Source organism: Aplysia californica, unplaced genomic scaffold, assembly GCF_000002075.1.
Source record: "Aplysia californica isolate F4 #8 unplaced genomic scaffold, AplCal3.0 scaffold00549, whole genome shotgun sequence".
Taxonomy (NCBI): domain Eukaryota; kingdom Metazoa; phylum Mollusca; class Gastropoda; order Aplysiida; family Aplysiidae; genus Aplysia; species Aplysia californica.
In genome coordinates, this window is record NW_004797819.1 from 51,817 (window position 1) to 74,913 (window position 23,097).

At 38.7% G+C, this 23,097-nt stretch overlaps 2 protein-coding genes across 2 annotated transcripts in view; one reads left to right on the plus strand and one right to left on the minus strand.

Annotated features, from left to right (window-relative positions):
- Positions 1–262: 262 nt before the first annotated feature.
- LOC101861069 (ADP-dependent glucokinase) lies at positions 263–14,714 on the minus strand. The gene is made up of 7 exons (XM_005106668.3): positions 14,273–14,714; positions 10,397–10,587; positions 8,098–8,194; positions 6,394–6,530; positions 5,301–5,464; positions 2,694–2,822; positions 263–1,123 (listed from the first exon to the last, which is right to left on the minus strand). The coding sequence occupies exons 1-7, from the start codon at positions 14,605–14,607 to the stop codon at positions 749–751; spliced, it is 1,428 nt and encodes a 475-aa protein (XP_005106725.1). The 5' UTR covers positions 14,608–14,714; the 3' UTR covers positions 263–748.
- Positions 14,715–15,539: 825 nt separating this feature from the next.
- Positions 15,540–23,097, plus strand: part of LOC101861312 (coiled-coil alpha-helical rod protein 1) — a 34,563-nt gene continuing 27,005 nt past the window's right edge. The window contains exon 1 of the mRNA XM_005106669.2: positions 15,540–15,594. Coding sequence (XP_005106726.1) covers positions 15,549–15,594 — 46 coding nt within the window. The 5' untranslated portion in view covers positions 15,540–15,548. The remainder of the gene's footprint in view (positions 15,595–23,097) is intronic.

Consider the following 23,097-nt stretch of genomic DNA (forward strand, 5'->3'; position numbering starts at 1 on the left):
GCCAAGATATTTAAACTCTTTTACCTGTTTCAGTTGTTTACTATTGACATGGATGTTCAGGGGACTATGGTTTCGGCTCACTTAATTCACCAAATTAGCCTGTTTCAAAACAGCAAAAATTTACATCAGCTGAAACAGAAAAAAAGTAGTGAAAAAAAGCTTGGGTAAGCCAAAAAAACTCTCTTGTTGTCTTCAATTTCAACTTCTGTCAACGCTCATGACAGTTTATCAGAGCACTCGACCATCTAAACAAAAGGCCAGATAAATTCCTGCTCTTTTTATTTATTTTGTAGGGATGAAAGCGATACTAGGACAGTGCAAATAAACATGAGCAGGATGATGTGTTGGGTGCAGGTTCCAGACTCCGTTGAGTGAAACATCAGATTAAGAAATGATTTTACTTCTGATACTTGGAGGGTTAAAATTTGGCTTTAAAAAAAAAGAGTAAAATTTAAAGCTCTGAACTGCCACCCACTGGTGCAACACTACAAGTCACTCTTACCAAAAGCCACCAAAAAAATAAAAAAAATGTTTAAATGCAAAGCAAAGTACCATATAAAAATTGTGATTTGTAAGTCATATTTCTTACTAATTACTGTCCGATTTACACATTGGTCAAATACTACAAAGGTGGGAATAAAATCATTTCTGTAACAACAATAAAATCAGTCATCGTCATAAAGCAAAGCTTTAAAACTACGAAAGAAAATGCAGTACGACACAATATGATCAAAACTGAGGGCAGCAATTACACTTGAAGCACCAAACCTGCTGCTGACACATTGTCACCACCTCCTCCTGTCTGCAAAATATTAGTACACACAAGCACTGGTGCAACACACAAGTCAAAACCATCTTCCTGCCAACATGACACAGGGCGAGTATCATTCACTGGAATGCGCCCTGCCTCTGGGGTTTTACTCAGAGAAAAGGATTCGTCCATAATGAGTCTCGCTTTTTGAGGGTCAATCTGGTGAGAGCCACATGTGTAGCGATGAGCTGTAAGAGCTGCCTTTGCAGCAGCTGACATTGTGTTTTTCCAACTAGATTCCTTGGTAGTTAGGATAGCTTGAAAGGCCAATGTGTGCACATGAAGTCTGGTCAACTTACGTCGTCCGTCAATCTGAGGATTGGACATAAGATTATGAAGAAAATAAAGCTAGTTTGAAGGTTATTATGGTATTCCTTCAGTCTTTAAATGAGACTCAAGAAAATTCTCCCATGTACATTTCTGACACCTATTTCACCGCAGGCGTATTAAAAAAAAAAAAATCAATTAAGGGAAAGTAATAACATAGAAGATCTATCAACCCAAGTTGGGGAAAAACAGATCAAAATCCTCCTACAAAAACCAGTCCAGGGGAAAAAAAGTAGGATGCATTCAACTTCAATTGAATCAGGACTTATCATCCGTAACCGAAGCACTACTAAACTCAGTTCGATTAACGAACTCAATCAATATTAGTTTAACAAACAATTTTTATGGGATACCATATGTTGCAGTCTAGGAAAGGCTTAGCCATTTAACTCTTGGGGATTTGTCCAGATACATGCCCTGAAATCCTGGAAAAGGGATATAATTACTCTAAAACTGTCAACAAATGTTTTTTAAAATTCTTTACAAAAATGCTTTGTAAAAAACGCAGCTACATTAGGAAAACAATACTGCTTCCAATGACCCAGTTTCCGCTGTGGTACAGTATGGGCAAGATGTCTATTTCTCCTATTATAGTTGTGACTATCGGGTTTTCATTCGTTACTCATCTATTTCGTCAAAAAAAGCAAAGAAAAAAAAAGCAGTTTCTTTAGTGACTTAATATACTTTATAACGTAGGCCGAAAAATGAACTTTCAATGTATCACTGTTTGGTTGGGATCACTTCATGGGCTGCGTCTTTATGTATTTTAAAAGTGTTCTTGGATTTGTCCAAGTTTTAATTACATCGCACTCTCCATTGCGTCATATTTACTTTAAAAATTCAAACATGCACTATTTATGGGTCAATTTCGACCATACAAAAATTCAAAGAAAGAAGAACAACTCTACTTTCGCTTTAATGCCTCGTTTTCATTCAATTCTAATTAGAATTGTTCTTAGATCTCATAGAAATGTATACCATGGCAGTGTTGTGCGTTTGGTGATTGAAAAACTGCTCTAGGAGAGAATCGATAGACTCTGCGCAGCACTGCTCAAGGTGCTAAATGGTTAAAAGGGCAAATTTATTTGGTAAATCTAATTTTAACAAAGTTGTCTAGATTTAATGTCTGAAAGTTGTACAAGGCAGTCCCCGTGGTTTTATGCACCCCGCATAATTTAGCAAAATTTCATCATATTTTGCATAATTTCTGATTATTTTCCTTTATCATTCTTTGTTAAAATTAACAGAATCGCATAATTTCACATTTTTGGGCTCAGTTTGCAAAATTTCAGAATTTTTCTTGCATAAAACGACGGGGACAGACAAGGGAAATATCAAATCACAAAATTTTAAACATGGATTCTTTTCTCTTTTTAAATTTTGCTTTTGGTTCCAAAAATCACTGCAGCAGCTGAACATAATATTTTGGTAACTACAATTTTTTTATAGTGAAAATTTGCAAAATGTTTGGGTGAGCCTTTCTTAGATTTAAATTTCATTGTAGGCCACCAAATAAACACAATCATTTCAATATTAGCTTGCCAGCATAAATTACCTCTTTAGTGTCTTTCAGCAAGCTGTAGACAGTTCTCATTTCATCAAGGACTGATGCCACACGAGGATAGCTGTCAGATACCAAGCTCACATTGCCTCCTTGAAGAATATTCAGGATGTTTGGAAGCTCCTGCAGGAAAGATTGAAAACACTGGAGGATTAAAAAATCTTCGTTCCTCAGGAAAATGGGCCAATTGGGCTAAAATGAAAAAACCCGAACACATTTCCTTTTACTTCTTCAAATGCCACATTTGAAGCCAAAACTGGTGGTTTTTGGACTCTTGTCCCCTTTGTATTAATTGACACTTCTCCAGCAGTAAGAGTCCATATCTTTTGCTTTAGTCATAAAAAGTGCCACAGAGGGCTACATTTACATGCCCTTTAGTAGGTGGTGTACTTTACTCTGGCATGTAAACAGCTGGTTGAACAAAAGACAGAGCTTGCACTTTTACCTACACATAGACTGGTGAATAATGACAGCTGCAGGACTACAAAAAGCTAAACACTGAGTGCATCCGGACTTAGCGTAGGCAGAAGAATGGTAAAAAATCTGTGTTGCTGACTCAACTTCAATTTAGAGCAAACCTCACATAATTAGTACAAGAAAACTCAAAGTAATATAAACACAGAAAAGGACAATGACTTGTCATTAAAGAACCTGTGTGTGGTACTGATGATAATGCATAGCATTAAAAACTTGTATACGTCGTTTGTCACAGTTTAATGAGAATTTAGTGAAACCTGCAGGCAGCATCTTTTCATTTAAAAAGGATAAATACAAGTCCATGTCATCAATATTGACAGACCCCATAATGCCTCTCACGAATTCTTCTCTATACATTTGTGCATGATTTTAACTTTCAGTGCAAAGGTAAAAGCCTCTCTCACTAGGCTCAGCTTCTTTATATTCTCTCAGTTGTCTCTTTCTGTGTTGCCTTTTACCAGAACTAAATCACAGTCATAAAGTTGAGCATTTTTCTTTAACTTTACTTGATATACCCTAAGACAGACCTGCCACTCTATGAAAACGCAAAATCAGAATCTCAGGGGGGGAAAAAATTGGGATTTGATGAAAAAAAATTGGGATCAACAGCAAATCACCAAGGTGGCTGTCAAGCCAATATAAAATTTTAAAATATAGATTTATATTTATTATGCTCTCTGTGTGCGCGTGCGTATGTGTGCGATTATTTTAAAAAAATAATCCTGAAAGCATCACTCCAAGTACCCAAGTGTCCACCCTCCATCCACCAATAAGTTCCGAAAGACACTTCAACCCGTGTATATGACCTTAAGTTGACCCCTTCAACTGATAGTCCCTGACACACATGAACCCACATGCTGAAGTCATGTCATGTGATGCCAAAGCGCGATTGACACAGTTTTACTGACTGGGCTGACTAGAGTAACTTGACCACTTGCAGCCACGAGAAAACATTCCCCCCCAGTTAGCATTGCTTCTGCACAAAGGGAAAAAAAGCAGCAGGAACAGCCCTTACCTGGCAGGGAATTTAAAGACTTCAATTATAGAGTGCAGTGGGTGTTTTCTGCACAACTTGGCGTACCACTTCGAGGCCAGCTGCCCTGAGCGCGGCCAATGACGAGCCACAGATGCGGCCACCTGACCAAGGTGCGGACGAATCTATGCCCGTTATGCCACCAGGCCTTAAACAAGCTTCAAACACTTGAAAACATTTTACTTCCTGCTTTAGAGAAGAAGGCAGAGTAAGTTTTTAGAAATATCCGATGCAACAAACTAGAACAAACAATTGGGATACACGTGATTGAAATCGGGAAAGTCGGGATGCTTGAGATTTGAGGCAAAAAAATCAGGATATCCCAATTATATCAGGATGAGTGGCAGGTCTGCAGAGAGTCTCTCTCCTCTTCTCCTCGATCGTATCACAATTAAAGTCTGGTATCTGTAATAATTTGGGCCGTCCTGCTCATTTCATCTGTCGGCCCGTATAGCTTTTCTTGTACAGCGTCAGTGGGGTTGGCCATGTTTCCTGTCTCAGGGCCCTGTGTGTCTTGCAGTGCTAAAGGAAGTGTTCAACAGTTTGGTCTGCCTCTCCACACTGGCATTTTGGTGACTGTACTAGTTTAAAACATCTGTACATATGTTGTCTCAGTCTTGTGCATTGTGTCCTTAGTCGGAAGATAATCACTTGTTCTTGGCGGGACAGCTCATGGTAGCTAACAGGTGTCTGAGGTGCTTTAAATAGTGTATTTATAATGGTTTTTATTTCTGTGTAGTTAACGCTGTTGTCTGGTTGTTCTTTCTGTGCTCCTAGTTTGGCCATCCTGTCTGCCTGCTCATTTCCTAAAACACCACAGCGTGATGGAATCCACTGCAGCATGATCCTCAGACATGGGATGTCCTCAATTACTTATCATAGCCTTGGTAGTTTTTCGGCAGTGACTGCCTGCAGTACTGACATGGCATCTGTTAGGAGCTCTGCAGAGAGTGACTACATTGACTTGTTCGGAGACAGCACAAATCAGTGCACAGTGGCATATATATAGTCAACACACAGGTCAGGTAGGCTCCGAAGGTAGAGCTCAAATAATTTGACAGAAACAAACCACAAAATTCCACAGAACTTACCTGTTCATTCATTCCCAAGGAGTCTGAAAAGTAGACCACATTTTCAATGATCTCATTCAATAAGCCCTCATCTGCAAAAGAAGCCATCTCAAAATGTATGTGGGTGGAACGTGGGATCTCTTTCAGAAAGTCCCTCAGCTTCTGTAGTCTGGCTTGTCGCACACCTGAGAGAAGAAGCAAGTAAGTAAAGTAATGGAAGTTTTAATCAAAGCATCAGTCGGGACAAGTTCTTTTCAACAAATGATTTTATCAAATTTAGAAATTTTCCAGAAGCTAGACTTTTCCATGTGAAGGTTTTCGTGCTTAAGTCCTTCAAAGACATGTTCCTTTGCGTAGCTGTGCTTCCCTAAGGACAGCTCAGAATAGAATACTACCTTTGGAATTCTCAGGCATTCTTATAACACGCCCAGCCCAGTAAAGTTGAGTTCTTTTGACAACAGACTCTCGGCATTTGTTTTTCTGAGGGTCTGTGAGTCCAAAGTTCTTATATGTATTTGAAAAACAGATCAATACAGTTTTGTGTGCTGGATTCTTTATGAGCGAACAATGCACAATCATCAGCAAATAACAGTTCACAGACATGTATCATGCTAGTTTTTGGCTTTGCCTGCAGTCTACAGGAGTTAAAGACTTTACTAGTAATACTAGGGGCCTTACAAAAGGACATTTATAGCATTCTGGTTTCTGTGTCTGTTGGGGGACTGTCTTGGAATTGATACTCGATGGTTGGTTTAATATACTGTCAAAGTGTTCGGCCCAGTGTTTTGATATCACATCCTTATCTTTGGTACGCTTAAAACCAGGGGTTATTTTTCAATGAAAGATTAAATTGAATTTTGAAATCTTTAAAAAACTGTTTTGAGAGGTATATCACATCCTTATCTGTGGCACGCTTAGAACCAGGGATTATTTTTCAAAGAAAGATTACATTGAATTTTGAAATCTTTAAAAACTGTTTTGAGAGGTATCTGGTTCCATAAAGAGTATAAACTTCTTGGGCTTTCATCTACGATATCTCAACAAAAAAATAAAAAGATAAATTCAAGCTCCCCCCCCCTCCCCCAACAAAACAACCCAATTAGTATTGAATTACCTTTCTCATATGGAAACCCATCCATCATCTGGAGGCCTCCAATGACTACAAGTGACGGCTGAAACTTGACCACCTCCTCAATGAATGCCTCCATTCCATCTATATAGGGATTCACATTGTCACTGTGAACGATGAGTCTGAAAGGAGCAAAGATAGGTTTTTTAAAGAAAACAGAATAACCAAGAAGACATTAAAAACTCTACCTTAAGAAAGCCAAACAGGGATGAAAATGTCTTCCACAACATGCAGTTGGTAAGGAAAAATATTTCAAATGATTCAAACATGCACAGACTATGTGACTGGAAAATCTTACGTCAACAGCACTTGGGAAGGCAGGGTATATTTTCTCAAAAAGCCTTTTCTGCTCCCCAAAACAGGAACAGACGTATAACATTTAAAAATAAATAGTTACAGGGAGTCCATTAACATCAACTAACCCTTTAGCTACCAGTAACACTGTTGGATATGGTACAAAGCCATTATATATAAATGAATCAGTTGTAACATACAGTCAAGCACGGATATCGTGAACACGATGGGGGTTGACAAGTGTGTTCAAAACATCAGTAATTCCAATAAACTGATATTATGATGGAAAATACCAGAGATATGGAAGAAAATCAAGGTAAGCCACTGAGGTGGTATAATGATCAGAAAAATAATCACTGTCATAATAAAAAGTATCTCTTACGTTGCATCAATAGTTAAGTTAAGACTATTGGACTGGTAATTGTGAGATTCGGGGATCTGAATCTGAGGCTCCGCTCGGTTTGACAATGCGTCTTTGAGAAATGCATTTTGCAAGCCATATTCCCATTTAGAATCATCCTATCAAACATGGACCTACAACTAAAAAATTTTGTTTTGTAAATAATCTTAGTGTTGTAAGGAGTGTTAAAACTACACAGTTTCGCATATATCGCACCCAGTATCGATAAAAGGATAGCCTGAGCGTATGCCTAGTTTGGTGATGAACAAAGAAAGAGAAGGAAAGCGATGCTGATGAGCCTAACGACTTAAACAAAAATTCTCCAAAATCACATCACCAACATAATTAGCACACCATACAGAACAATGCAGAGTCATATTGTTTGTCTTCAATCCCACCCCACCACCCATCCTCACATGACTAGACTCAAGGAAATTCTGGTGCCTTATGCACATGACTGACTATTATACTATAGGTGATGTGTGATGAGCGTATCGAAGAAGATGGGTGTTTTGTTTTCCCTTGTGGGTGCAGGGTGATTTGAATTTGAAACAATTGTGAGGAAAAATTATGACCTAGCTTTTCAAGATGAGATGTTCAAGACAACCATGCTGGTGTCTGAGAACAGTGCTGCCAATACAAAGGAACTCTACCCGTTCAGTCAGCTGGGGGAATGGCACATTGTTCAAGTTATTTGTGAATCCAATAATCACATGCTTGATTAATCTGTGCTTGACTGTATATATACAATCTACCATAAATCATCATGTAATCATGATTTTGAAGCCAAACAAAAGCCTTATAACAGAGCACTTAACACAGCTCATTTTTCTCCTAAGCACACATGGTCAATATCAGTCTATAAACTTGGTCATTCCCTCTGAGTCACTTTCAACCCTTTCTATAAAGTTTTGGTAGCAAACATGCAGCAACAAAGAGAACAGCAAGAAGAGTATGCACTAAAAATGGTTTGGTAGGTAACTGAAAAAGCCCACCTGTTTCCTCGTGGACTAACATATTTTCCCCACTTGTCATTCCTGTCGTACTCCATAAGCAGATGCACATCTGATTTGGGTAGTGTCTCTCCAATAACTGAGGAACACAACAATGGATGTTTCTAAGATACTACACGGCAGAGTGCCGTTTCATTACATCAAATCTTATTTCCGTACAGTCACAAGTGTGAGGAGTTGAGACAGTTTACGGTGGACACAGTTGGCTGCCTGTGGGCTGTATGGACAAATGCACTTAGATAAGCAGACATGAAGGCCAATAGTCTAAATAGACATAAATCTAAAAAAATGAATATTAATATTGAATGCATCTGTCTCATGCTAAATTATCAATACCTCGTTCCGCCATGTAGGGGTAGTAGGACGTTATAACCTTACGAAAGTAAGTTGCTTAATTTTCTTCAGTTCAGAATCCTGTAATATGATACTAATACTAGTCAACAGAAAGAGTTGGAAATAAAGAATACTACTACTATTGAAGAGCATACCAGGCCACAGTCTTAAAGACCTTCCGGAGGCTCTAGTGGTCTAGAGGTTAAGGTGTTCGCCTCTCTTTCAATAGGTCCCAGGTTCTCCTATCCTTTCCTACTCTTTAACAATGTTCTTTCGTCTGCTTTCTACCCCCACCCCCTCACCTTCTTTGCCCCCCTCCTCTTGGCTCCTGACTCATTCTGCAGCCTTTCTACTGCAACTCCTTGGCTCCTTCTTACAGCTGTCTTTCAGCCACACCCCTGATCTTGTGGTAGTTAAGATCTACACCTAGCATTCTCAGATAAGGGACAAAAATCTTGGAGGTCCCCTGAGCAAGTTGCGCATGTTAAAGATCCCCTGATGGTCCAAAATCAATAAGAGTAGGCATTGGTCTCCCACCCAGGCAAAATTCAGAATTTTCTACCTACCGAAAATGTTAAATGAGTCCTGCATGCTCATATGCAGTTGCGAGCGCCGTAAAACATTTACTTAAAAACAAAAGATCTTCCATAATATAAAATGCTTGCATTATGAATACATTTGTGCTGTCATGCACAATCCGTGTCAACGACTGTAATAACATACTAATAAGGCCCAACATTGATAAATCCCATAGTGTACTCTGTCTTGTTCAGCACCATTCCAGCTTGAGCAATGTGTAAACTCAAATTTTATTGTATTCACAACTTAACTGTTTCGGTAAAGATTTATTCAATTCTTTTGTCTCTTGTATTGTAAATAAGATCGACAAGGGCTAAAAAATCAGTGCCAATGCACAAAGTAAAAAGCAATATTTTTTAAAAGTTCCGCAACAATTCAAGTTTGAGCACCGGAAAAGTGCACACAGCAGGGCGAAGTGATAATTTTGTCCCAAATTCATGCCATTTTTCTCTTAACTTAAATAGCATTAATAAATAAAAGGACATTTACAGATTTGTGTTCACCTTTTTTTACCTCCTTTGAAATATGGTATTTTTGTGTTTTACATTGGGGCAAATCAATAAATAACCCTTTGTGGAATCCACATCAAGGTCTGAGGGTTGATCGCTGCACTCTTTTCTATGCTTAAAACTGTTCTTATGTCAAAGTTGAGTGTATTTTGCATTCAGCATGCTAAATTACATGCAAATACAAAATATCAGTTTCAGGAGGAACAACTCAGTACTCAGTTCCCCACACCCCTGACTTCAAAGAGAATTATGAAGACAGAAATGCTGAAATTCAAAGAGGAATGTCACAACACATCACGTAAAATCAGTTTAAAAGTTTTTTATGAAAAACATGCAACCGATCAAGGAAACCTGTGCAGAAGAATGTGTGCTGTGATCAAAGCCAGTGACATGCTATCACTAATGGATTTCTCTACTCCAAATTCAACACTCCATCTCATAATGCATGCCATTGACTTCCAAACATACAGTGAACCTTGAACAAGGAAAGTACCCCCCAAAAAATTAGCTTGTTGAAAGAAATAAAATTTCAACTTCCACTCTCCTTTACTGACAAGGATGACTATTGCATCTTCAGGAGAATTTTACTTTTATTAGGCCCTTCCAGGGCAGCCCAAAGCTAAACAAATAGGTCACCCCAAAATTGATGAAAATTTATTATGACCCGAAGCTAATTTAAGAGACTTGAGAAAAGATTGAAATGCCATTATAGGTTGGAATATTTTCTATCTCACAAGCTGACACTACTTTAACTTATAATTAACTTATTATATAGTCAAACTTTTATAATCCTGCATTCATTTCTCAATAAATAGGATAAAAATTAGGCATTTTACACGTCTGACAAAGCACAAGCTCACCTTTGACGGAATCTGGAAGCCCGTCCACCACAGAAAGGGCCACTCGAGCTCCTAGGAGAACGTCAAGCCCTTCAAGTGCAAAGCGTCTCGCCATGGCAGGAGCATTACCGCCCAGCATCCACCTATGGCCAGGTATTTTTGAGGCTGCCTCCACCAATTCATCAAAGAATGTGTCATTTGCAATATATCTCCTGTAATGCAATCAGCCAATAACAAAATTATTCATCTAAATGATGGATCATATTCTACAATTTTTAAAATTAAAAGAAAAACTGATGGAAACTACACATTTTGATCTGTTCTCAATCAGAAAAAGACACAGATGCTGATCTCAAAAAGAGCCATTTAAATACGTCTATTCAGGGTATTTACATACTGTTTTACTATTACAACAGTCTCAGACTCAATTGTAAATTATAATTGTAATTATAGCCCTTTACACTTTACATTTTAATTATAAAAAAAATTTTTTTTTTATAGTAGAGGGTTTTACGGCGCTCGCAACTGCATAAGGTCATATGAGCGCGCGGGACACACCTAATACTTTTAGTTGGGTAGGAAATTTTGAATTTTGCCCGGATGGCGGCCGACGCCTTCTCTTATCGATTTTAGACCACCAGGGGATCTTTAACGTGCGCAACTTGCACACGAGCCCTCCGAGATTTTTCGCCCTTATCCGAGAAGGCTAGGTGTAGATCTTTCCTACCAGAAGATCAGGGGTGTGGCAGAAAGACAGCAGGAAGAAAGAGTCAAGGAGTAGCAGTAGAAAGGCTGCAGAAAGGGTCAGGAGCCCAGTGTTTTCCATAAATTATGGTGAGGGGGTGAGGGCAGAAAGAGGAGACGAAAGCAGACGACAGAATATTGCTAGAGAGCAGGAAAGGAGGTGAAAGGAGACAATTTTAGAGAAGAACATTTTTCGGTCGCTACCCAGATTCGAACCCGGGATCTTTGAAAGAGAGGCCAACACCTTAACCTCTAGGCCACGAGAACCCCCCTGTTAATTTTTATCCATTTACACAAATTTTGCCTATTTGCCCATCACAAAAAATAGGTTTTTGAGAAATTGATGTTTTCCATAAATTATGTGTGCCAGTAACTTGCATAATGTAATATTTCACGCATTTGGAAGTGTGGTGGACTGTTCAAGGCTTTCTGTATTTCAGATATTTCTTGTTCTTCAAAATACTTTTCTACAATAGCAAAAATTTGCCAAGAACCACAGAGAAAGTAGTGTCTTTTTAAAACAGGAATAGTGTCTTTCCAGACAAAATTGTCTGTGATCAAGTGAACAAAGAACTCAATGACATGAGGTTTTTTTCTTGGGTTTTGTTTTATTTGGGGGATTACAGGGGGGCATAATTTTCTCTATTAAACTGTATTTTCTCTATAATTTGATGTTTTGCAATAAGGTTTGAGAATATATATCTAAAAAATAATAGATTTGCGACTCTTTTTTAAATTTTATAAGAGGGCCGTGTTCGGCAGCCAAACAAAACCACTGGTTTGGCCCAGTATTACAATGTATCTGCATGAGAGAGTGTAACCCAGTAATATAATAGTAAAAATTTACATTATATATATGAATGAATGTGAGAATCTCACAATACATTGCACACACATCTGATTCACATATCAAGAAGACAAAAACAAAGTCACAAGAATACATTTAAAAAACAAAAGTAATACACCTAAAAAAGGGGCTCATTCAAACATTATCATAACTACTGGCATGCTTTAGCAGCAGAACCTAAAATTTAATGCAAGAGTTCTAAAACGGAGGTGGTAACATCAGAGTGTGGACGGTCATTTTTACTGTCAACACCAATCTTATGTTTGTACAGTACTTTTCTCGTTCATTCTTTATCAGTCATGAATTTCTACTTTATCCACTGTGATTGATGCATTTTTGAAAAATTTAAGCTATTATAATATAATGTAATTTAGTATTTCGCATTATGATGTCAAACTGGGTGGGGGTTCAGGGAGGCATGCCCCAACCCCCTTGCATTTCATTGTTATTTGATGTTAAGCAATTAAGGGAAGATTTCTTTGACCAGCAACCACTATGAAATAGAGTAAAATTTAATACAGGGTTGAGGTTTGGGGTAGGGGTAGGAGTAGGGGCAGAAGTTTAAGGGTAGCCTAAGAGTAGGGCAGGGGTAGCCGTTGGGTCAGGGTTAGGGTTAGGTCTCTTCACAAGCGACTAAATGTAGAACGACGCAACGATTCCAGAACTAATCCCTGCAATTATTGCTTCTGAGAAAAAGAACCGACCCCTTTTTCCGTAAACTAACGATTCTCGATTACTTTATTTTTATTAAAAAGAAAGTTTTTTTTAAAAAAAATGTTGGTGCTTCGCTATGTTCTGAAATCGAGGTTATCCTGAACCTTGAAGACTTAAAAAGAGTAATCGGGATGCAAATTCATTGTCAAAGATTACATATATCGATTTAGTATACACACAGTGTCAAAACGTATTCATCGCTTTTGCCTTTTTCTCATTCATCTGTTTTTGTTTTTATATTCCCTTTATTTTCTATTCAAAATCTACAACTAACGTCTGCCCACGAGGCTTAATACTACAGGCTCTCATATTTCTCGGTTGAGGTCAGCGTTGGTTCTCTGACTTCACACTGTATAGATTGGGCGGGATAGCACCCTCCCACCCCAAGTAATCAAAGGGGTCGGACTACTCGTCACTCGCCGAAAGTAATTGCAGGTGTCGGACTAATCGCTATTCCCCGGAAGTAGTAATACGTATCATTACTCGGCGGAAGTAATTGCAGGCGTCAGACTAATCGCTACTCGTCGGAAGTAATTGCAGGTGTCGGACTAATTTAATCGCTACTCGCTGGAAGTAATTGCCGTGGTCGGACTAAGTGCTACTCGCCAAAGGAGGTAATGGCAGGGGTGGGAATAACTGCTGATCGCTGTATATAATCATGATACTGGCTAGGGGTCGAAACCACTGGAAGAAATCATTTTATATCACTATCACTGGCTATAATGAAAGTAATGGGGTTCGGAACTGATTCCTACGACTCCTAGCCTTTAATAATCGGGAATCTTCGGTAACCGAAAAAGAATTGGAATCGCCTACCTCTAATTTTTAGGTAAGGCAGCCACATCTTGTATGACGTCAGACCTGGATACCACTCTGATCACGTGACTACATCTAAATAGCCAACCGCTTGGCACCAAAGATTGTGTAGGCCTAAAGAATCTTTGATGGCACGACTCTTTGGTGCGATATTTTTCCAGGGATACCGGTATTGTGATAGGAGGCCTATGATGCTGTGCTCCGGTGATGCTGCTGCTTAAAAGCCACTGAACCAAAGATTCTCCACTAGTGGAGAATCTTTGTTGACAGTACTACACCATCTTTGGTATCTCCACGGCCTTCCAAAGTAGTCTGTGGGTATCCCAAGATGTGATGGCATCACATAAACTTAAAATTAGCCGCCAATCAGGCAGGTGCGTCCTTCTAGGTTTAGGCTCATGGTCTCTTCTTTGTTGCTGTTTGTTGGGGAGGTCGTTTGTAATGCAAGATATGAGATTTTCTAGAAAACAAAAGGCCTATTGAGCAGCAGTTTTAGACTAGAGGTGATGAGGTGTGTTCTGCAGCCAAAACCACCCAAAATTAAAAGTAATGTAATGTTGTCTGCGTGCAGGTGAAAATTTGGATGGGGGAAGAGGCCTTTCTTTATCCTAAAACTAAAGTTTTTATCGATGTGTAACAATGTCATTGATGGCCACATCTATATCATACACACAGCCTGCACGCAGCTCTTGACAACTACTAGATTAGATTCTAGATCTAGAATCTAGGCTCTAGATCTAGAATATATATCTAGAATAGTTCTTCAGCTAACTTACTCAGCAGCAGCTCCTTGGGGGAAAAAGTATGCCATGAGTTGAGTCAGTTCCTCTGCATTGTTTACAACATTGTGGTGTTTCGCAAGCTCAGGAGTTGTCAAATTGAGAAGATTGAACAAATCAAGTCCGTTCACAAAAATATCTTCACATCCTCCAAAACCAACAGCCACCCTAACCTTTGGAGGAGGAACTTTTTTCTCAGCCCTCAGCAGACCCGACAAGACGTCTTTCAGTCGTGCTTGGAGCACCTCGTCTGCATGTCGCTTGTAGAGAAAGGCCACTAAAACTACAAGGAAAGACAAGGAGGCTCCAATCTTAACGCTTCCAGACACCATGATAACTGCAATGTGCAATTCCTTGGGAGAATTATCCACAGATCACAGGTGTAAGTCTGATGACTTGTCTACTTTCGTTTTTCTCGGCCAAAAATCTGCACACAAGTGATAACTGAAATAGGCCTCATCAGTTTGCCAAAAATAGAAACTTGTTATTGACACGTTCGAATCGTCGTTCGTTTATTATTATTTTAATGATGTTGAAGTTCGCAAAATTAAAAAAAGAACAGAATTGTTGCTAGAATCTAGATCTAAATATTGTTGCCTTTATTAGACAATAATTTGGCGGTGAGAGAATGAGTTTGAAATTAGGTTATGTTATGGTATTTCCTGCTCATAGACATGGTGTTCTCCTAGATTGTGCACTAGGCTATTATGACCACCCAGTCTTTGCCACCTCTCTACTTTCTACAAACACCTCACACTGAAGTGTGACAACCACTATGTCAAAGTAAAGGCTAAACACCAATATTTACATTGGGAAGATTGAAGAATACCGGTCCACTCGTACATTATTGCGCGAGAAAGTGGGGTAGGTGGGGCGGGTGGTTGGGGTGGAGGAGGGGGGATGGGGGTTCAGGGAGGTCTCCCCCCTGAAAAATTTTTAATGAATAGATCTAGGTCCGAGATTCTCCATTGAGATATATTAAAAACGGGAAATTTATGAATTCCTAAGGTTGAGACATTGGCAAAGTCAGTCCGCTGGTCCGGTATTCTTCAATCTTACCTTTACATTCATTTGATTGTGCTCCCTCCCTCCTCTCCTTTTGTCATTTGTTGGCTCAAATAGAGTCAAATCAGAAAGTTTACTCCCTGGTCAAATGGCGCGCCCCCTAGTGAACCGGAAATCTACTACAGTGTACAATCTAGGATATTGTAATAAAAGTCTATGGTTGTAGGGTACAATTTACGACTTTTGATTTGTTGTACTTGGACACAAAATGGCGGCGAATCTGAACAAACCTGCAGATTTCGCTCTCAAACGGGGTGAAAATATTATTTTATCTGCAGTTATTTTCTGTGATTTTTGTAACTTAAGATGTTTAGGCGTATGCGTTTTACAAGAATGATTTAGTCTCAAGGAGCTTGGATAGGGACTCAAACTAGAGATAGATTCTAGAATCTATTAGATCTAAGATCTAGAATCTAGGAACGAAGTGGCTGGCGCTAGACTGAGAGTCTAGACTGGCAGTCTAGCCGTACTTAGGGCGATAACAAATAACATAAAGAAAGCCGAAACTTAAGCGGCTGAAGATCGACTCGGACAGGCGCCAGTAGGTGTCTGCTTGACTCCACATAGAGGGCGCCTATTGTCGATCCCTTTAAGCTCGCGTTGCATTGATCTACTTTAGTAGTACTTTAGGTTAGGTCTTTGTCTTTGTCTAGTCTGCCTACATCTACCGTATCTAGAATCTAGATCTAGATCTAGTTCTAGGTCTTGAGTGATTACAAATTTACAAGAATGGACTCGTCATCCGAGTGGGGGAGGGGCGGGGAGAGAGAGGAAGAGGGGGAGAGGGAGGGAGAGAAAGGGAGGGAGAGAGAAGAGAGAGATTACCCGTGTCCGATAGAATGTCAATAAAATTGCAATATTATGTCATAAATGTGTCAATAACAAAGCTCCCTTATATCTTAGTGATCTCATCCAGATGTATGTTCCATCTAGATCACTAAGATCAGGCGATCAGTATCTTTTAAGAGTTCCTAGAAAAGGGGGTAAAAAATTAGCTGAAAGATCGTTCGCCCACCTTGCTCCGTCAGTTGAGTTTGGAACTCTCGTCCCCAACCCTTGAGACATACAACATCTGAGTCTAAATTTTAAAAAATCTTTAAAGACACATTTAATGACATCTTTTTTGTCTGTAGATTCAGGTTCAATACAATGTTATGTAAATGACTATGTATCCATTTATAATTTATGTATTTTGTGAATTGCATTGTGTAGATTATTTTATGCTCATTTCGTGACGACGTGTAATCGTGCGCGTGTGATAAGCAAGTAGATGCGTGTGTGCGTGTGTGTGTGTGTGTGTGTGTGTGTGTGTGTGTTTGGCGTACATGTGTGTGCACATGTGCGTGTTATGTGTTCGTGAGTGTGTATGTGTGTGTTTGTGTGTGTGTATGTGTGTATGTTTGTGTGTGTGTATGAGTGCGTGTATTTTTGTGTTTGTGTCGCGTGCGTGAATATTGTTCGTACATGTATTTTTATGTAAAGTGCCTAGAGCTGTGTTTACACGGGAGTGGGCGCTATAGAAATTATCTTCTGAGCATTTGCCAAAAGGTGGGATACCTGGGTGTGACAAATGAGGTCCAAAATCAACTTTATGTAATAATTCTTTAATCACCCATGTTATATAGCCTAATGATTGCTCTTTCAGACTCAGTAACTGCCAAAGCTGTATATGCAAGGGTCTTGGTGTAATTCTGACTTGAATGACGGAAATAGCAAAAAGTTCGTTCATAACAATGATGACACAAATTTATGAATACTCAAAGTTCCTTTCTTCAGCTAGGCTGATGGTAGATTTTGAGACATAGCAAATAACTTCCAAAACTACATAGAATTGACAATTTATAAAAATCTTTATTAATTTTTGATAAAATTACTTTTTTGTGTCATAATAGTTATGAACGAACAATAAGTGACCAAAATACTATCAATTATATCAAGTTTCATCGACTAGAATTGTCTAAAATAACACTCAATTGACTAATTATAGTCAAGTGATAAATGAAAGACCATTAAACAGCTATTTTTAAACGCAGACTGGTCTTAGGGCATATTATGCATAAATTTAAAGTTCGTTCATAACCATTATGACACACTGTTTCGTTCATAACTATTATGACAAATTTTACTTTTGGCCCCTAAAATTTACTTATATTGTTCTGTCTTTCACATAAAACGGTTTTCATTTATGAGGCTTTCCTTAAAATGATAGATTCCTCTATGTAGGGAGAATTCAAAGTTTATATTTCCTGAAAAACCCTTAGAATACCTTTAAAATGGTTCGTTCTTAACAATTATGACAAACTACAATATTGACCTAAAAATTTACTCATTTTGATCTGTCATTCATTTTTTAAAACTTTTATTAAATGAAACTCTCCTCATAATATGTATCTCTGTACATGTTTTTAAAGTTTGTTAACACTGAAAAGCCCTCAAAATATATAAAATGGACTATAAATAGTTCGTTCATAACCATTACTACAAAAGTATAATACTAATTAAAATCCACACCCATAAACTTATGATAAAAATCAAAATATCAGAATGTATGCAAGGTCTATTCTGTCCTTTAGTTGGGTTCAAATTAAAAACACATCCCAAAACAACTGTAAATTACATGGAATTAGGTTTCGTTCATAACCGTTATGACACACTGTTTCGTTCATAACTATTATGACAAATTTTACTTTGGGCCCAAAAAATTAACTTATTGTTCTGTCATTCACATAAAATTGTTTTAATTTATGAGACTCTCCTCAAAATAAGGTTATATGTTGGAAGAATTCAAAGTTTAATCACTGAAAAACCCTTAGAATACCTTAAATTGTTCGTTCATAACTATTATGACAAACTTCAGTTTTGACCTAAAAATTAATATTTTGACCTGTCATTTACTTTAAAATTTCATATTAAATGAAAGTTTCCTCGTAATATGTATCTGTGTACATGTTTTTAATGTTTATCAACTCTGTAAAGCCCTCAGAGTACAATATGTAGTTCATTCATAACCATTACTACAAAAGTAAAATACTAATTAAAATCCAGACCCATACACTTATCATAAAAATCAAAATATCTGAATATAAGCAAGGTCTGATACATCCTCAAGTTGGGTTAAAATTAAAAATACATCCCAAAACAACTGTAAATTACATGGAATAAGGTTTCGTTCATAACCATTATGACACACTGTCACGTTCATAACATGATGACAATCCATTATGACAAGCATATTTTTGCTTCTCCTTCGCTTCTCTTTTGAGTCATCAGCACGATACTCTTCCATGTTCATTCCACCATGTAAAAGGATGTTGTGAAACAGTGGGAAGTCCCTCACATGATATTTTGCAGAAATATCATAAAGTGTTTGTTCATAACATCATTATGACAAACCTGGATTATCTCAATCAAAGTCATATTTAAGCAAAACCATGCGATGGAGCGGAAAATCACCCTTCTGATGGATCAATGTCAAACCAATGTTTAATACCGGTCATTTCCCGGGATGATATGTTTAACAATTTGGGTTTTCTAGACCTTGGAAAGTCTGATGATGTAATTATGACACGAGTTATGAACGAACTTATAAATTTTACTCAGCAATAACATCATTAATATAAAAAAATAAAACCCTTTTAATGGACACATGCTGTTATGATGGTGTATACAAACTATTTTCAATGTTTGAATGCACTACTGTTTGATAGTTTAAGATTAACAATATTCTGTATTTAACATACAATTACGTGTGCACTCAGGATGAGTAAAAAATGCCCTATTTTTAGTACTATTATCTTTCTATGTAGAGATATAAGATGCACACATCAATCTACTTGCTCATGCAGCTTGACCAACTTATTTCCTTGCCATATGCATAAAGTTTTCAGAAGAAAACATATTTTACCATGAGTAGTGGTTGATTAAAAAAGTCCTCATGCAAACACCCCCACCTTTTGGCAAAAGCTCTTCTATTATTATTATTATGATAATTAATTATTATTATTATTATTATTGTAAATCGACATCCATTTTGACAAGACACGACACAGCAGATCTCTAGACGCACAACGAAAAACAACACAGGCCTCGTCTCTTCAAAATCACACTCTATTGACACAGTAAAGCCGAGATATCTAATCTAGATCTAGATTCTCGTTCTCTAAGAAAAAATTAAAATTAATTACACCACAACACAGCTGGTATTCATGAAGCATAATATTTTTGGGGAAAAAACACTAATTTTCTTAAATATTGCTTAAAATGCAGTTCTGCTCGGTGACCACCCTATTTTGACGATGCTGATTTCAAAAATGTAATTAGTTTTTGTCTACCGTGAAGCACCAGCTCTGAAATGACCATTTAAAATTGTCCCCAGTCCAGTCGGGTGACGTCACACAAATCGCTGAACCCGAGTTGGCGACGGCGAGACGGCATTGAGAGTTCGCGACCTCAGTGCTTTCTTGTCGTACCTCCATTTTTAATAACAGTGAAAACAGTTCATAACAAAATGTGAGTTAAAGAAGAAGTCTCATTTTCACTGTTAAAAAATGGAAATACGACAAGAAAGCACTGCGGTGGTGAGTTGACAGCGAGACGCCCTTCCCAGTTTTTCGGCGTAATAAGAATGTAGTTTGGATTCCGATAAAACCGACAACTCCGATCCGAGTTTAAAGCCGCCTGCAGTCGGCCAGCTCTATGTGGGGCAAGTTGGAAATCATAAGGGAATTTTTATACCTATCGGCGCTTACTGAGTCAGTCTCCGAAATCGGCGTTCTCTATGTTTTCGCCCTTAGATCTAGGTTTGGCCCTATCAACTCAAGCCTGTTAAGTACACAGGTCTCAATAGATCTAGATCTAGTAATTATTCAGGTTCAAGTACATGCAAGTCAGTAAGGCACCTTTTGGATTTGTCTGAAAAACAAATACTTTAGGCATTGCAAACAAAATATGTCATTTACAATTCAGCCATCAATATTAAGTACGGCTAGCCTCTTCCATCTAGGAAACTCATCAAAATGACCGAGCTCAGTCAGAGAAAATGAAAAATGAATTCAGTGATTCAACGATTGTTTAATGTAACATCAATGTAACTAAGACCTGTCAGATTCTGATAATTAAAAAAAAAAGATTGATTTATTGTAGGCTATCTGTGAAAAATGTGAGCAAATCATTAACGAAGTGACTATTCAGACTCTAGTCCAAATATGAAAAAATGTTATTCGGACTCTGATTCTTGTCCAGAATGACATCACTTCCGACTTCCTGTGACTCGTGATGGGTAGAGACCGGGATCACTTCGGGCAAAATGGCGTTTGGTGCTGGAGCCGAGTTTTTATCTTATGATGAATTTGAGGCCGGCCTGAAAAGTTATAGCGCTTCTAGTAAATGTTTATTTGTCAAGAGGTCATCAGAAGCAATTAAAGATGGCTCGTTAGCGTGTGTCGGGGTCGATGGGCGGCCTGCACACGTGTGGCTGTGTGTGCGTGTCGGGGAGGGAGGGGGGGGGGGGCACTATCGGTCAGGGCGTTGAACGTCGCACGCGTCAGTCTTTTTTTTCCCCGGGCAACTGATCATTATTACAATAATAAGCTAGTCTTGACGAAGATCTACTTAATGAATTGTGCGCTGGTCTATGGAATCAAAAGTTGCCGTATGCTCGGCTCTACACAGCAACACAACTTTTTCCTGGTAAACAATCAAGATGGCACAGGCTTGTGTACAGTGGAACTCGGATTCAATGAGCTTGGATTCAACGAGATGAGATAGATTCCCCATTTTTTTTCTTCTTTAAAATCAATAAAAATAACCATGATTCAACAAGCACTTTAATCAGCGAGCTCGGATTCAACGAGGTCATGGGCGTGGTTTCGCTCATTTATCTCCCCGAACAAACTTTATCTATTCCCAGAAACCATCCATTGCACCAGCATCGTGAGCCATTATTCACTTAGCCGATTGCATGCGACCAATCAGCGGCCTTTTTTCATGCCAACACCTGCATTGTTGGCGCGCGCACGTGTCTACTCTGGCGTGTGTCGGGGTCGGATGGGCAGCCTGCATACGTGTGGCTGTGTGTGCGTGTCGGGGAAGGGGGGGGGGGGCACTAGGCCTAGCAGTCCGGGCGTGGAACGTCGCAGATTACAAATTCGTCAGTCTTTTTCCCCCCTCGGCAACTGATCATTATTACAATGAAGCTAATCATGACGTGGATCTACGTAATGAATTGTGCTCTGGTCTATGGAATCAAAAGTTGCCGTATGCTAGGCTCTACACAGCAGCACAACGCTTTGGTAAACAATCAAGATGACACAGGCGTGTGCATCTGAACGAATCGGTCTTTTTTTTTTTGCACAGCTCATAATATTATTTAAAATGCAGGCATTTGAAGCAATGCTTGTGACTTCTCTTTATATATTACTGGCTCAGTGCCTTTAATTATCAACACAAAACCTCCTGTTTGCTATAACGAACACTCGGATTCAACGAGATTTTAAGTCAGGCCCGGCGACCTCGTTGAATCCGAGTTCCACTGTATTTGAACGAATTGGTCTTTTTATTTTTACACAGCTCATAATATGCAGGTGCCAGGTGGTGGGCTAATCTTCAATTTTACCTTTTTCTACAACAAAGAAAGTGGGAAACCTGGGGGGCGGGGGGGGGGGGGCGTATCAATGAGGCAGCGGGCATTGGATCGGCAGATTATAAGGTGTGGGGGGAAACTAAAAAATGGCGGAAAATTGGAAGCACTGAACGTTAGATCTATAGAACGAAGACACTTCCTTTTTTCAGGACCTGAGTCCGAATAACATTTGTTCATATTCGGACTCGAGTCCGGATATGAAATTTTTTTATTCGGGCTCATGTGAGTCCGAATATGAAAAAATGTTATTCAGACTCGAGTCCGAATAAAGACGGCCGATCATTAATCATGCATACCGTTGAGCCGAATCTTTCAATTTGCAGTGACTAACGTGAACGTAGTTTGCAGGCTATGATTACGGTATCCAGAATGTAGTTTGCAATTTAAGAATGATCTTGCGCACTTCACCCCTTTATCCTTTTATTTTTACCTTTTGCTTCTTTTTTTCCCCTCCTCCCGCCCGTCTTCCCGCCTTAGCCTTCTGTAGCAATACCACATGCCCCGTGCGGCAGTGCGTTAACGCAGTAGACTCACCCAAGCCAAGGGTAACTCCGGGAACTCTCTTATTTATAGCTTTGTTCTTTGCATCAGCCCCATGTATCATACATGAATACACGCGGGGGAAATTGACTCTGAGTCATTCACTGAAGAAATATTATCGAAGAAAGAGGGTTGGTCAGTAGCGAGACCAAAACCCGCCGAATGGTTCTGTGATTTTCCGAATCTCCGTATTTGGAAGGTGCGGAATCCATTTAAATATTAACCAAACGTCCCCAAACTCGGCAACCAATGAAAAGAAAGATAGATCTAGCCTCTGCCGATTTCCGTGTCTTAATCGACCTAAAAACAAGAAAGTTACAAAGTGGCTTATTTGAAGAGATTGTTTTTAAATGTCGATGAATCCGCGGAATGCTCCAGCATCATCTCAGACAAGCTGAACTTAATAAAACTAGAAACTATTTAGTGAAATTTAGCAATGCCAATGAAAATTTAATTTTTCTCTTTATCCTTTTCTTATTTGGTTCCCAAGAAAGAATTTTCAATTCTAAGAATTATGCTTTTTAAATTTTAAGAATCAGTTCATAAATAAAAAAGTTATGGGGTTGTAAAGGTCCGC